Source organism: Octopus sinensis, linkage group LG2 (genome assembly GCF_006345805.1).
Source record: "Octopus sinensis linkage group LG2, ASM634580v1, whole genome shotgun sequence".
NCBI lineage: Eukaryota > Metazoa > Mollusca > Cephalopoda > Octopoda > Octopodidae > Octopus > Octopus sinensis.
In genome coordinates this window covers 194,230,491-194,246,868 of record NC_042998.1, presented here as the reverse complement: position 1 = coordinate 194,246,868, position 16,378 = coordinate 194,230,491, and the positions used below count along the sequence as shown (strand labels likewise).

The following is a 16,378-nucleotide window of genomic DNA, read 5'->3' as shown; positions in this document are numbered from 1 at the left end:
AGTTTCTACAGCTGGATGCCCTTCCTAACGCCAACCACTCCGAGAGTGTAGTGAAATATTAAATACACATATACATGATGGCCGTCCACTCGTGACCGAGGAAACCATTGTGGCGAAAGTAAAGAATACGTACACCCAGTGTTTAGAGTTTGGGTTAGGGTTAGGGATTAGAGTTAGGGTTTAGGGTTAGGGTCAGGGTTTTTGTTATGCTGAAAACGAGTAGTATGGTTATTCTTCACCTCCGCTGACCATTGCTGACCTTTAAGAACATTGTGCGCTTGGGACTATACATACATACAGACATATATAAAAACACACACTCTCAGACCTACCTGCCTACATACATACATACACACATACATACATACATACACACACACTGTTCGCTTTCCAGGCATTTGTACATTACTGCATATACTTTATACGCACTTTTGACAAGTTGTGGTGCACCTGAGCACTGTATACAATAATTTCAATATTATACATAGACAGACAGACTGACACGAAACTACGGTTTCTTTGATAACAGTAACACAATTTTCATATCTTTATATTACTCTGGTTTCAAATTTTGTCAAAGTCGTCTTAAACTTTTGTCGTTCCCATGAAATTTTTAACCAGATTCAGTCTTTGGGTTAGTAGTGTTGTTTACTCATAATGCGAAGTGAATTTCGACGAAAGCAATAGTATGTTGACCAATTCCAAACGAATGATAGTTAAATGTTAATATATTTGATGCAGGGAGCATAAAAAAAGTTGGGATCGTTTCGGTTTGAACGGCAGTTTTTTCTAGTGGTGTCATATGAAATTGTCACCCATAATTATGACCCTAGTATCGATCTGTTTTAGGGTTAGGTTTAGGGGTGGGGGGAAGGGAATTTTTTTTTTCTTCAGAAATGTAAATAAACTCAATCTGTTTCTTAAACGAGGGACAAATTCATAAGGCACAGAATGTTTTCACCTCAATAGACGTCATTGATTGGTTGAAATTGCAGAAATTGAAGAAAAAAAAAAAACAAGAAATATTTTACAAACTGTAGAATTTTCTCAATAAAGCCAAGAGAAAAAGATGTTTTATAAATACATTCTACCAGTATACGAAATTTAAAAGTATTTAGTTACGTGGAAATTATTTTTAAAAACTGCTGTCAAACCGAAAAGATCCAAAAAGTTAAGAAATAAAATATGTAGTGAAGAAAAACTAAAAACTAAAATTGATAATCGTATCAATAACTGTAAAAAGTTAAAAAAGTTTTAATTAGGAGAATAAACAAAAACAGCTTGAGTCTAGATACAAAAAAACTATAACAGCGTAGGCGAGATTATGGGCATGCGCAGACTCGGTAGCAACCGGGTTCTTAATAAACAAACAATCGCACTGAGCAAACGAATTTATCAAATAACGATATGCACATGCGCAGGCTTCCCTAGCAACAGCGTGTTCTCAGATCAGCAATCGTACAGGTTATTCGAATTTATCAATAATGGATTCAGAAAACCTAATACTGGATATAAATTTCTTTGCTAGCACTGGAATAGTACTGAGTCCCGAACAAAAATCTTCTCTGCAGTCTTCGTTGACTATTTTGAAGTATGAGAATAAATTTCACAAAGTCTATTTTTGGGGTAAAATTAAAACACTCCGAGGCAGATCTTATTTTATCGCTCACGGAGTTTCTCTGGACGAATTTGCTCCGCTCAAGAAATATTTTTATTGGTAAGTTCCTGTATTCTAAATTCTTCATGAGTAACAGATGTCTAAATGGTAATTTTTAATTTATTTGTTGTTGTTGCATATACAAATGACATACATAAGTCCAAAAGTGTTAAGAAAACATGTTTAGGATAAAGAAGAAAAAAAAGCAAATAATGATACAAATAATAATGGTTAAAAATATTAACACAGGGTTAGTAGTTTTAAGGGGGGAACGGAGAAGTCAGTTCCATCAACTCCAGTATTTCACAGGTACTTATTTCATCGATCTCGAAGGGATGAAAGACAAAGTCGAACTCAGTGGAATTTGAACTCAGGACATTGAGATAGACAAAATGTTGCTAAGCATTTTGTTCGGCGTGCTAATGATTCTTATTTCTTTATTGCCCACAAGGGGCCAAACAAGGACAGACAAACGGATTAAGTAGATTACACCGACCCCAGTGCGTAATTAGTACTTAATTCATCGACCCCGAAAGTATGAAAGGCAAAGTCGACCTCGGCGGAATTTGAACTCAGAACGTAGCGGCAAACGAAATACCTATTTCTATTTCTTTACTACCCACAAGGGGCTAAACACAGAGGGGCCAAACAAGGACAGACAAACGGATTAAGTCGATTATATCGACCCCAGTGCATAACTGGTACTTATTTAATCGACCCCGAAAGGATGAAAGGCAAAGTCGACCTCGGCGGAATTTGAACTCAGAACGTAGCGGCAGACGAAGTACCGTTAAGCACTTCGCCCGGCGTGCTAACGATTCTGCCAGCTCGCCGCCTTAATGACATAATAATAAACTAGATCCTAGGTGTTTATTTTTGTGCAATACGAACCAATGAAGGGACCTCTTGATGGTCTCTTGACTTGCTAGAAATTGTAGCCAAATTCACCCAAGTCGTAACTTATACGATTGTAATCAACTATGCCCATGTCATTTTAAGGAGCTCACCTATATGGATTTATGAATTTTCTCGAGAAAAATGTAGGGCATTATATAAAAAATAACAGAATGGTGACAGCTGAAATACTTTTAGTTATAGGATAGTTTGATGAAGATTGACTAAGGGAGAAACAATAACACCTACTAAATGTCTTTTTTTCCTTTTTTTGTTTTTGTTTTGTTAACTTAATAGTACGAGCTAGAGTTAGTAGAACACAAATTCGAAAAACATTTCTGAAAATTCTATTGTGTCTGGGGAGAGTCCTTCTCTTTTGGTACCTTATAATTTAACACACTGACCGGTAAAATTTCCACTTCTTTTTTTAATTTCTGAAAATACAAAAAAAAAAAAAAGAAAATTACAACTGGTGGTCAGAACTCTGTCCAAACCCTACAGTCATAAAAAAAAAAAAAGGGCGTGGATATTTATAGGGTTAAACATAACAGGTGAGGAAAAGAGCCATCACCACCACACTACATTCTATCTTCTTCAATAAAGAGATAATATTTTATAGACTCGATCTGGGGCAACTGATATTGTTGTTGTTTGTTCCTTCTCGAGTCACGCCTGGCTCATAAGGGCCAGTTTCCCTGTTTCCTTGGCGTATAGGTTCCCCACCTGGATGGGACGCCGGTCCATCGCAGGTGAGCTGCAAGATGCAGAGGAAAGAGTGAGAGTAAGTTTTGACAAAAGAGTCAGCAGGAGTTGGCCATTACCTTCTGCCGGAGCCATGTGAAGCTTAAGTGTTTCGCTCATAAACACACACATCGCCCGGTCTGAGATTCGAACCCGCGATCCCTCGACCACGAGTCCGCTGCTCTAATCACTAGGCCATGTGCCTCCACCAACTGATATTGCTTACCTATGTGAGTTTATAGCATCTAGCTCTGCCCGAGATCCTGGAACAAACTTAGTATTTCATCACTCCAGGGTTTATAAAATGAGTACCACTAATAGACCAATAAATGATTAAAATAGACCATACCCTTAAAATAAATTTATCATTTAAAGAGCTTAATTACATAGATTTCATGACAGAAAAAAATTTCGAACTACTTTCTATTCAAAAGAGAACATCCAACTATCCATCTAACCACACATACATACTGACTGACAGAAGACAGAAACCGCGTTATTGCCAACTGTGAGAGGATGTCTTCTAGATATTATCTTTCCATGTGACATGATGTAGTGGCCATAATGGTCTGGAACAGGATAACGAAAGAAAAAACACCTGCAAAGTTGACTATAATGAGACCGATGGGTCAAAAGATAATTAGTCAAACTTAAAAATTGAAACAACCACCAAGTTGAAACACGACGAACCAGATATTGTTGTGTGGGATGACAAGGAAATGTATGTACTGTTGTGGAAATCAGTTACCCTCTGGACACCAATGTATCAATGGTATCAAAAAGTTTCTGGACTAGTTCTGTAGTAAGCTAACAGATGGCAGCACATGGTTGTGTGGACAATGAGAGCTGGCAGTGACCTCCATGATGCAGTGTGCTGAGTGACCTGACTGTGTTTACTTTGCAAGTTGTGAAATTCGTGCTTTTGTGATCACATCTATGCTGTAGTCTGTGATTTTGTCGTGGAAAGGAAACTGGAACAAAGAGCCAATGTGAAATTTTGTGTTAAACTTTGGAAGTCTGCTACAGAGACATTGAGCATGCTCTGGCAAGCTTATGGTGACAAGGCAATGGGTCGTATGCAATGTTTCAAGTGGCATGGATGCTTCAAAGGTGAAGGAGCATCCCTGGAAGATGATGAGCAATCTGGAAGACCCACCATGAGTGTTACACTCGGGAATGTGGTATTGTGGATAGGGAATTTGTCCCTCAGGACCAGATCATCGATCGAGAGTTCTACTGTGACATTTTGAATTGTTTGAGGGAGGACATTTGGTGAAAGGGACTGGATCTGTAGAGTATGAAGAATTGGATTCTTCATGAAGCTCCCCTCATAATTTCCTTGCTAAAAACAACATGGTATCACGTCTGCACCCACCCTATTTGCTAGATTTAGCACCTGTGGGCTTCTATCTCTTCCCCAATTTGAAAATGTAGTTTGAAGGTTTTTGAGATCCAGAGTGAATTGCAGAAGGTCCTTGACTTGCTTACGGTAAAGAACTTCAAGGCTGGATTCCAAATGTGGCAGGAATTCTGGGATCAGTGTATTGCTGCACAAGGTAACTCTTTCAAAGGAGATGATGTTAACACTTAGGTAAATAAGTTATTTTTCATTAAATATAACTAGTCTGGGAACCTTTTGATACCACCTTGTACATTCATAATACATACATACATACATACATCCATACATGCATGAATAGTATGTACACACACACACATACATACATAGATAATACATACACACACACACACAAACAAACAAACAATAACTGTTTGACTCTGCTCTACATGACTTAAAGTTAATGTACATGCAGGATCTTGCAAGCATGAAGTGGATTTGATCCACCTCAGCCAAATTTAAATCAACAGTTCAACAGAACTTTTCTCACGGTGGAACAATGGTTTTTCTCTGACAGCAGTTTTACATTTGCCAGATTGCCTTTAGCTAGGCTGAAATAATGTCTTCACCACTTGACCCTTATAACCTCTTCTACTTCACCAAAAGCTAGAATAGAGATACCACAGTACCACCAATGAAGCCCATTGTTCTCAACGTTATGTCTATCCTTCTGGATAGTTATAAAAGCAAGAACTCCCAAGCAAAAACCAAGCAGTCACTTGGTGACCAGGGAATGAGGCAGCTTGTGATGACTCAATTAGTTAGGGAATGGACTGCTAGAATCATGACCACAAGGAAGGCAGCTACTAAAGACAATGGTCAGCAGAGAGAAATGAAATTTACTATAAGCAACTGTGAGACAATGTCCCACAACCCTACACACTCTCACTAGCTCTAATTCTGTTCTCTTACAACATCATTCTATCACTATCTGTGGATTACTACTAACAACGTGTACACAAAACTATACAAAGAAAAATTCTACCACATCTAACTTTCTTTCGCATGCTCTCGGATGTTACAACTTACCCGTTGAGGTAAGGTATTTTTCAACGTAAAAGTAAATAAATATTTTCTTAAAACTTCATGCACATCTTACAACTTGCTGTTATAACAACACATTTTTATCGTTACAATTGGTGACCCTCGACTTCAACTAAAAGCTTAACCTTTACATATGTAAATAAAAATGAGTTAAGAGAAGCAGCTCAGATTTTGAGATAGATCTGACCGCAATTTCTAGCAGGCCATTTGATCACATAAAGATTTTTTATTGATTTATAATGTTAGCTGTGTCCTCATAGAGGGTTTTGTTCTTAATAGTGTAATATTAATGTTCTCATTAGTGTAATGTTAGCATTGTACTCAAACCCTTGAGCCTACCCCACCACACATTTTATCTATAGATCAAACAATCAAATCAAAATCGAAATCGATCAACATCAATGGAATTTGTAGTTTGTGGTACCAGTGCCGGTGGCACATAAGAGAACCTTCCGAACGTGGCCGTAGCCAGCACCGCATTGACTGGCCTCCGTGCTGGTGGCACGTAACAAACACCATCCGAGCATGGCCATGCCAGCCTCGTCTGGCACCTGTGTCGGTGGCACATAAAAAGCACCCACTACACTCACGGAGCAGTTGGCGTTAGGAAGGGCATCCAGCTGTAGAAACACCGCCAGATCTAACTGGCCTGGTGCAGCCTTCGGGCTTCCCAGATCCCAGTTGAACCGTCCAACCCATGCTAGCATGGAAAGCGGACGTTAAACGATGATGATGATGATGATGTTCATGTTGGACATCAACAACATTTAGGAGTATTTATGTCCTCATTATTCATTGTGTCCTTTCTTAAAGTAATGTTTAACTTGAGGGAGATTTGGCTGCTATTTCTAGCAGAATGAGTGACTATATAGTGGCTTCGTCATTACTCTTGTGTAACCAGGTGTAGTGTTGATGTTGTTCTTGTGGTATAATGTTGGTGCTGTTCATGTTACTTTATTCACAGCTCGGACTGTGTTAATTGGGTTGTTATGCCCTCTGTGGGACCAGAAACAATGAAATTGAGTCGAAATGTCAGGGGAAGATTTACAGGTGATGTGAGCCATGAATTTAAGTTAAAGAAAGATGGGGTTGATGAGGAAGAGGAAGAACATGAGGTAAGTATAAAGGCATTCTTTTATTCTTTCACTGATTCCAGTCATTGGATTGTGACCATGCTTTAACACCACCTTTAACATTTAATTTGGCCATATCCAACCCAAATATTCTACCCGGTTTTATGTTAGAATCGACCAGATCCAACCTCACACACCTACCCTACAATGTCATTCTAAAAATAACAGATTGGAGCCTGGCGCAGCCCCCTGGCGTACCAGTTTTCAGTCAAACCATCCAACCCATGCCAGCATGGAAAGTAGATGTTAAATGATGATGACGATACCATTGAAATCTTGAAGCTACAAGATAATGTGTGATTAATTCAAAACACCTTTCTTCACCAAACTTTATGTTTTCCCAAGTCAGGTAATATTCCCCCATGACTAAACATGTTTTCGCAGCAGATTGGAAACAAGGGACTCTGTTTGCATAACACTGCTTGATAGTTTGCAATATTATGTGATGTCAAAGCAAGGAGTTTATAACACACAAATGTGCAGGTGGCACGTAAAAAGCACCCACTACACTCACGGAGTGGTTGGCATTAGGAAGGGCATCCAGCTATAGAAACATTGCCAGATAAGACCGGAGCCTGGTGCAGCCTTCTGGCCCAGATCCCCGGTCGAACCGTCCAACCCATGCTAGCATGGGGAACGGACGTTAAACGATGATTATGATGATGCATGCATATGTGGCATGCACACATATACATATATACATACATATACATATATACAGGGTGTGGTGAATTAACTGTCGTAGAAAAAAAATGAAAATAACACTGACATCTCATTTTAACAGATATATTTACCAAAATTACATAAAAATATCTTGAAATACTAAAGATTAAATTTATTCAATAAAATCGCCATTGGCTTCAACCACAGCCTCCAGACGACTTTGGAATCTCCTGTAACCCTTCTGAACAGTCCCCTTGTTTGAGTTGGTCAATGCTGCCATAATCCTTGCCTTCAGTTCATCTTTGTTGCTACAAGGGGTTTTGTTGGTCTCTCGCTCAGCTGTGCCCCACACATAATAATCAAGGGAATTGCAGTGTGGGGAGTTAGGTAGCCAGATGTTAGGGGTGATGTGGTCGCAGAAATTGTCTGACAGCCATGACTGTGTTCTCCTGCTTGTGTGGCATGGTGCAGAGTCCTGTTGCCAGACATAGGGTCTTCCAGCAACCACCCTCTTTACCCAGGGCAGCACTGCTTCCTCCAGGCACTTGATGTAGGTCTGAGGTCAAAGATGGGAAGATGAATGGAGGCATAGCATTGCCATCACTTGTGATCACTCCAAACACCACGATGTTGACTGGATGTTTGATTTTTATCATCCTCAGTACATGTCCTCAAATTGACACCCAAACACTCCGAAATGTTTGTATTGGAGCTTCTGGCATGAATGCTAAGCAGTACAGCATGTCATTTCCAAACTTCTGGCAGAGTGAATTGCATCATGGTGCTGTTTGTCTTGAGGGGAGGAGGAGGAGAATGGGTGGGGGGAGATGTATGTATATAAAATGGACAGGCTGAGGACCACACCTCATTTGTATGTTCTATTCTGAGGATGATTTCTATAACTGGATAACAACCTGTCATTTTACAGAATGTACTGCAATGCATTTTAACATGGCACCAACACAGGAAATATGTTTTGTATACTCTGTATTCTCCATTCTTTCAAGTCAAATGTGTCCAAATGTAAGGAGAAGCAGAGTGATGGAAACAATAAAAGAGGAAAGAGTAATGAATATGATTTCAATAGAGGAAACAGAGTGATAAGATGGTAAGGAATGGAAAAGACAAGCTGTGTAATAGCTAGATGCTAGTTATTGGTAGGAGGTTGAACAGAACATAGCTTGAGCAACATGTTGGAACAGCAATAAAGATGCTATTGTTGTAGAGAGTGAGTGGTGGCTAACAGAGATAAGAGATAGTGAGAGTGGTAGGGGCCAACTGAAAGTCACAAGGGTGGAAAGAGAATGAGGGTTAGTTGAAGAGAGTGACAATGATGAATATGGATACGTCTGAGGATATCCCTCATTATCCGAGGCATTGTGATAGGAAAAAAGCAGGGTGAAAATGATAGGGCTGTAATGAGAATGGGTAGTGGTGGATAGTTTAAGGAAATACCAATCTTTGTTACTTGGGTGGTGTGGTACAGGGAATAGGATAGGGGTGTTAGATGAGAAGGTAATGAACAGTGCGAAAACTTCACTGCCGGCCTGACGTATACTGGGGTAGAAATTCAACGATATTATACACCCATACCTCCATCACCACTACCATTATTTTAATGGCTATTTTGCCTTGCTTGCACATGTGGGCAGGTTTTGCCTAGTGCCACATGTTGCCATAATATGGAATTTTCCATCTCTTTCATGATGTTTAGCTTCTTGGAGTCAGCTTTTACCATTGCCTTCCTAGGTTTTCTCTTTGCTACAGCTCTCATCTACACTCAACACTCAGTAATTCTTTTAACCCTTTCCTTACTGTATTTATTTCGAGATGCTCTGTGTTTCTTTAAATTAATTTTAAATATAACAAAGAATTTAGTAAAATAACTTAGTTATCACTAAGCTAGTGTTAGGAACATAAACTGTGACTAAGGTTTGGTGGAAGATTTTAATTCAAAACTTATGAAAACAAGACAATTGTGCAACAGAGCCAAGGGCAGTTTCAGCCTGGTTGGTATCAAAAGGGTTAAACAATGACAAGATAATCCCATGCCAGTGCAGTTTTCTTCTTTAAACATTTCATTCGATTCCTCTTACATCCAGCTCTTTTCTTGCCACTCACCTGTACTCCACTGTTCATACACCCTAACATCATGCATCCAGTGTTAGCTTCGTTTCATCTCAGTCATTACGACTCACTCAACAAAATAAACTCCTCAGATCAACTTAACCCTTTAGCATTCAGATTTCTTGGTCAAATGTAATGCATCCAACCCTAGAAATTCTGCCTCATCAAATTTTGTCCAAACAATGCAAGCATGAAAAGTGGAAGTTAAAACAATGATGATGATGATAATGATGAATGTGTGTATATATATATATATATATATATAATATATATATATATATATATATATATATCAGAGTATTGTAGTCCGCTTGAAGCATTGTGTATTGTTTGTAAAGAATAAAAAATTTCGAATGGTGCAACAATACTCTATAATACAGACGATGGGCTATATACCTGCTGTAATTTAGTCACCCATAGTCTGATATGATATTTCGGAATAATATTCCTTCTTCAGATATTCTTAGATGAAGTCGCTGCTATAATCGGTGAGCTGGCAGAAATGTTAGCACGCCGGGCGAAATGCTTAGCGGTATTTCGTCTGTCGTTATGTTGTGAGTTCAAATTCCGCCGAGGTCGACTTTGCCTTTCATCCTTTTGGGGTCGATAAATTAAGTACCAGTTACGCACTGGGGTCGATGTAATCAACTTAATACCTATGTCTGTCCTTGTTTGTCCCCTCTGTGTTTAGCCCCTTGTGGGTAATAAAGAAATAGCTATAATCGGTTTTCTAAGTAAACTGATTATAGCAGTGACTCCATCTAAGAATACCTGAAGAAGGAATATTATTCCGAAATATCATATCAGACTATGGGTGACTAAATTACAACAGGTATATAGCCCATTGTCTGTATTATAGTGTATTGTTGCACCATTCGAAACTTTTTATTCTTTATCATCATCATCATCATCATCGTTTAACGTCTGTTTTCCATGCTAGCATGGGGTTGGACGGTGTGGTGAAAGAGTACAGCAGAGATCACCACCATCCCCTGCCGGAGCCTCGTGGAGCTTTAGGTATTTTTGCTCAATAAACACTCACAACGCCCGGTCTGGGAATCGAAACCACGATCTTACGACCGCGAGTCCGCTGCCGTAACCACTGGGCCATCGCGCCTCCTTAAAAACAATATTGTAACCCTAAGAAAAAGAAAATATGCAATGTGTTTGTTTTTTTTTTATGTACTTATGCATGTTACCAATTTAAAGGAAACGGTGAAAGAAGAAGATCGCCTGGCATCTGTCGTGTTGGATATTGACGATGATGTGAGAATAGTTCCAAGAGGCAGTTTTATGTATACACCAACAGGGAAAGTTGTGCTAAATCCCAGTTTTAAGGGTAAGTTTGTCCATTATTTTATATGTGTCGTCTCTCTAACTTAAAACATGCTTATAAGGGAAAATCTATGGAGTCACTAAACTTGCTAGAAGTAGCAGCCAATTCTTCCTTAGATGACACTCTGCTGTCATTTAAAAGGAAAGGATACATTAAATGATGTGATCTTAGATACACTATTCTTCAGTTTGTTTCAGTCTTTGAACTGCAGCCATGCCAGGGAATGGCTGGGGAATTCAAGAGTTTTAGTCTACTGTACTGATCCAGAATTTATTTCATTCAAGTGCTTAATATTGATCTCTGTTTGTCAAGTCGCTAAGTTTTTACCTTTTTTTAATGTATGTTATGTTTTAATACCAAATTATTTTGGCGACAATACAACACAATATATACTCAAAAATGCATGCTGATTAAAGCAGAACTTAAAAATCATCATCATCATCATCGTCATCATTTAACGTCTCGTTTTCCATGCTAGCATGGGTTGGACAGTTTGACCCGGGTCTGGGAAGCCAGAGGCTGCACCAGGCTCCAGTCTGATCTGGCAGTGTTTCTACAGCTGGATGCCCTTCCTAACGCCAACCACTCCATGAGTGTAGTGGGTGCTTTTTATGTGTCACCGGTACAGGTGCCAGGGGAAGCTGGCAGCGGCCATGATCGGTTGGTGCTTTTTACGTGCCACCGGCACAGAAGCCAATCGAGGTGGCACTGGCATCGGCCACGTTCGGATGGTGCTTTTTACGTGCCACCGGCACAACTTAAAAATCCATGTGCAAAAAGTATCATGCCATTTATGAAACAAACCAGTATGCAAATTAGAAGGCAGTCAAAAGTTCACTTTAAAAGGACACGAAGTGAACGCATGAAATAAAGCAGAGTCACTAAACTTGGTTCGATACTTAGTCAGAACATAGAATTAAATTAGAGCAATATAACAATGTATGAATATACACCAGGGCACACAAGCACAGATATGGATACAGAGAGACACATACTCACAATACACATGACATGTAAATATTCCTACACACACACACACCTACACCTACACAATACACACAATGCACATTCACATACATACATGCATGCATACACACACATGCATTATGAAGCTACAGTGGAAGACACCCAATATCTCATGTAGTTGGATCAAACATGTAGCAGCCACATGGCTGCTAAGCAAATAATTTCTTAACTACTTGGCTATACCTGTGTCAAGAAAAAAAAAATGATGGCATAGGTATGCTTGATCAGCATACCTGGGAGCTAAACAACAACAACAGCAACAGCAGCCATTCAAGAATTTGGACCTGGAGATATCCATTTCCAGCAACTTTGAGGGCCATTTCCCAGTGGTGTCGGGCGTCAACGAAGAGCCCTCGACTACAACAAGACGACCAAAGTTTTTTTTTTCTCCAAGGTCTGGGGTCTCCTGCTCCTAAGCCCTAGACCATCACCTAATCACCCTTACCCATCTTGTTGCTTAACAACAACAACAACAACAGTAAAATATGAGTCAAACCTCTACATTTCTTTTGTCATCTTTACAAATTAGATCAAGTTGAGCTATGACCTGTGCTGAGGGTCAGCACAGAATGGATGGTGTAAAATTTGAACTTTTGCTCTTCTATTTAATTATCATGTTCTATTTAATTGTTATGCTTTATTAATTACCATTTGTATTTAATTAATCAGGATGATATTGCATTATTATTTCTATCTAATTATGATCTATTCTATTAATTAACCTCTTTTCTTTTTTATTTTCTTCTAAGGATTGTTTGCAAACGATGCTTCTAAACTTTATTCGTACATGCACTTCCGACCAGCTGTTCTGCTGAGTAAGAAACCCATAATTGAAAGATCAAATATGGACAGATCCTTGGATTTCATGGATATTATTGAAGATGATATTCCAAAAGGTAAAATGCAGTTTAAGCCATTAGTTTGACAAATAGTGTTTTGTATCCGGTGTTTAAGTAAGTAAATTAAACAGCAACATATACTCTTTTACTCTTTTACTTGTTTCAGTCATTTGACTGCGGCCATGCTGGAGCACCGCCTTTAGTCGAGCAAATCGACCAACTGGGGTCTGTGAAGCCAGAAGGCTGCATCAGGCCCAGTCTGATCTGGCAGTGTTTCTACGGCTGGATGCCCTTCCTAACACCTATATATATATATATATATATATATATGTATATATATATACGACAGGCTTCTTTCAGTTTCTGTCTACCAAATCCACTCACAAGGCATTGATCAGCCCGGGGCTATAGCAGAAGACACTTGCCTAAGATGCCACGCAGTGAGACTGAACCTGGAACCATGTGGTTGGTAAGCAAGCTACTTACCACACAGCCACTCCTGCGCCTATAATTATAATTTTGAAATAATTTTGTATTCCTTCTCAGATCAGTCAATGAAAGCATTTCAGGATTGTAGAATATCTTATTCAGAGCAATAATCTCTTGCGTATAACACTGCAACATGTTTAAAATATTGTGTTTTGTATATGAATACAGTTACATATGAAAAGATAAATATTTGCCTTCGTTTCAATCTCAGCCTTCTCGTTTCAGGCTGCTGGAGTTTCCAGTTCGAGCGTGGCTGTGGCATGGTTATAATCCGAAGCTTACTTTGGCCTGGATATACATTCTATGCAAGACCTGGAACACCAAAATTTGGTTCACTTTATTTTGGCACTGGAGAAAAAAACCTTGATCTGCCATTCATGTTGTAAAAAACAAAAAGTGGGCTGAATGAATTGTTTCAAATAAAACACCATGAATACAGTTATAACTTAACCCATTTATCATCAATTCATCCAGCCATTTATTTATTGATTCTGTCCCAACAAGATATGTTTTTTTCTATCTATCTATTGGCCTACCTGTTTACCAAGGATCTGTCAACCTATGAACTTACCTACTTATCTACCTACATAATAACCTATTTATAATACATATCTATATATCTATTTCTCTATACAAGTTTTGTAGTTGCTTTAACTCATTAAAGTTACAACAATATTGACAGCTTCATATTTTTATTTGTGTGTGAGCCTGTGTGCTTTTGTGTGTGTGTGTGTGTGTATGTGTATGAGAGAGAGAGGGCAGTGGATTGGTAGTGTCATTAAGGCTTTGGACAAAATGCTTTGTAGTATTACATTCTGAGTTTAAACGTTATGACATCAGTATCATACCCTAACCCTAACCCTAATCCAAGCTGAATCAGTCTTTGCTTCCATTAGACAACACTAATGTTATAGAGTTGAATTGCTGTTTGGGTACCTCATGGCCTTCCATAAAAAAAACCCCCTGCACAAACCTGCCTCCTGGAGAAAGATTTTCTAATTGTAAGTACTGGGGTCAACTCTGACTGATGGAGGCGTTAACCCTTTAGCATTCAGATTATTCTGTCCAATGAATCGTCGTTGAATGTCCGCTTTCCATGCTAGCATGGGTTGGACGATTTTGACTGAGGGCTGGCGAACCAGATGGCTGCACCAGGCTCCAATCTTGATCTGGCAGAGTTTCTACAGCTGGATGCTCTTCCTAACGCCAACCACTCTGAGAGTGTAGTGGGTGCTTTTTATGTGCCACCAGCATGGGGTGCCACCAGCACGGAGTGCCACTGGCACAGGGTGCCATGCATATTTATTCATTTTGTTATGAATTAATCATGCATTATCTTTGCCGCTGGCACGTTAAAAGCTCCAACCGATCGTGACCGATGCTGGACACCCCCTGGCACCTGTGCAGGTGGCACGTAAAAAGCACCCACTACACTCGCGGAGTGGTTGGCATAAGGAAGAGCATCCAGCCATAGAAACTCTGTCAGATTTTGACTGAGGGCTGGCGAACCAGATAGCTGCACCAGGCTCCAGTCTGATCTGGCAGTGTTTCTACAGCTGGATGCCCTTCCTAACGCCAACCACTCCGCGAGTGTAGTGGGTGCTTTTTACGTGCCACCTGCACAGGTGCCAGAGGGGTCTGGCATCGGCCACGATCGGTTGGTGCTTTTTATGTGTCACCGGCACAGAAGCCATTCGAGGCGGGGTTGGCATCGGTCACGTTCGGATGGTGCTTTTTATGTGCCACCAGCACAGAAGCCAGTCGAGGCGGCACTGGCAATGGCCACGTTCGGATGGTGCTTTTTATGTGCCACCGGCACAGGTATCACAACTACTATTTCCATTGATATTTGTTTCGATGTTCATGTACATGCACTTGACTCAACAGGTCTCCTCAAGCACAGCGAGATGTTCCGGGATCCAAGGTACTTTGAATGGGCAGGGGCTATGCAGAACTGGTGCCGGAAGCATCCTGGGTCTTAGTAGTCACAGCACATCTCCAGAGATCTCGGTCCTTCGCCATTGCCTCAGTGAGGCCCAACGCTCTGAGGTCATGCTTGACTACCTCATCCCATGTCTTCCTGGGTCTACCTCTCCCCCTGATTCCTTCAACTGTTCGGGAGTGGCACTTCTTCACACATCTCTCCTCATCCATCCGCAGTACATGACCATACCATCGCAGGCGTCGCTCTTGCACACCACATCTGATGCTTCTTATGCCTAGCATTTCTCTCAGGGTGCTTACACTCTGTCGTGCATTCACACTGACATTACACATCCAGCGGATCATGCTAGCTTCATTTCTTTCAAGTCTACGCATGTCCTCTGCAGTCACGGCCCATGTTTCACTGCCGTGAAGCATGGCAGTTCGCACACATGCATCGTACAATCTACCTTTCACTCTGAGTGAGAGACCCTTTGTCGCCAGTAGGGGTAGGAGCTTTCTAAACTTTGCCCAGGCTATTCGTATTCTAGTGGTGACACTCTCTGAGCATCCACCCCCACTACTAACTTGGTCACCCAGGTAGCGGAAACTATCAACTACTTCTAGTTTCTCCCCCTGGAGTGTGATGGAATCTGTTTTCTGAGTATTTGTGGTGTCTATTGTCCCTGTGCATCTGCCACACATGAAAGCTATCTTATCAGTTAATTTTCCTTTGATGTTGCTGCACCTCTTATGCATCCATAGCTTACACTGGGTGCATCTTATGGAGTTTCTACCTACACCTTTCCTACAGCTCGAGCAGGGCCACCTTCCTGATGGGGTGTGTGCTGAGTTCGCCTTTCTGCTTACTATAACTTTGGTCTTTGCTACATTTACTAAGGCCCTTTGATTCTAACCCTTGTTTCCACACCTGAAATTTCTTTTTTAGTTCCGGTAGTGATTCTGCTATGAGGGCCAGGTCATCAGCATAGAGGAGCTCCCAGGGGCAACCTGTTTTGAATTCCTCTGTTATTGCCTGGAGGACTATGATGAATAAAAGGGGACTGAGGGCTGAGCCTTGGTGTACACCTACTTCTACCCGGAATT

The 16,378-nt window shown here is 40.3% G+C and overlaps 1 protein-coding gene across 1 annotated transcript; it reads left to right on the top strand.

Annotated features, from left to right (window-relative positions):
* Nucleotides 1-1,379: 1,379 nt before the first annotated feature.
* On the top strand, nucleotides 1,380-14,015 carry LOC115232658 (radial spoke head protein 9 homolog). The gene is made up of 5 exons (XM_029802674.2): nucleotides 1,380-1,717; nucleotides 6,700-6,850; nucleotides 10,868-10,997; nucleotides 12,770-12,916; nucleotides 13,574-14,015. The coding sequence occupies exons 1-5, from the start codon at nucleotides 1,485-1,487 to the stop codon at nucleotides 13,732-13,734; spliced, it is 822 nt and encodes a 273-aa protein (XP_029658534.1). The 5' UTR covers nucleotides 1,380-1,484; the 3' UTR covers nucleotides 13,735-14,015.
* Nucleotides 14,016-16,378: the final 2,363 nt, after the last annotated feature.

Bases quoted from the DNA above. Each gene is read 5' to 3' on its own strand.
- LOC115232658 (XM_029802674.2), top strand. From the start codon at position 1,485: ATGGATTCAGAAAACCTAATACTGGATATAAATTTCTTTGCTAGCACT. The intron at 6,851-10,867 runs GTAAGTATAAAG...ACCAATTTAAAG, and splicing joins AGGAAGAGGAAGAACATGAG to GAAACGGTGAAAGAAGAAGA. The intron at 10,998-12,769 runs GTAAGTTTGTCC...TTTTCTTCTAAG, and splicing joins GCTAAATCCCAGTTTTAAGG to GATTGTTTGCAAACGATGCT.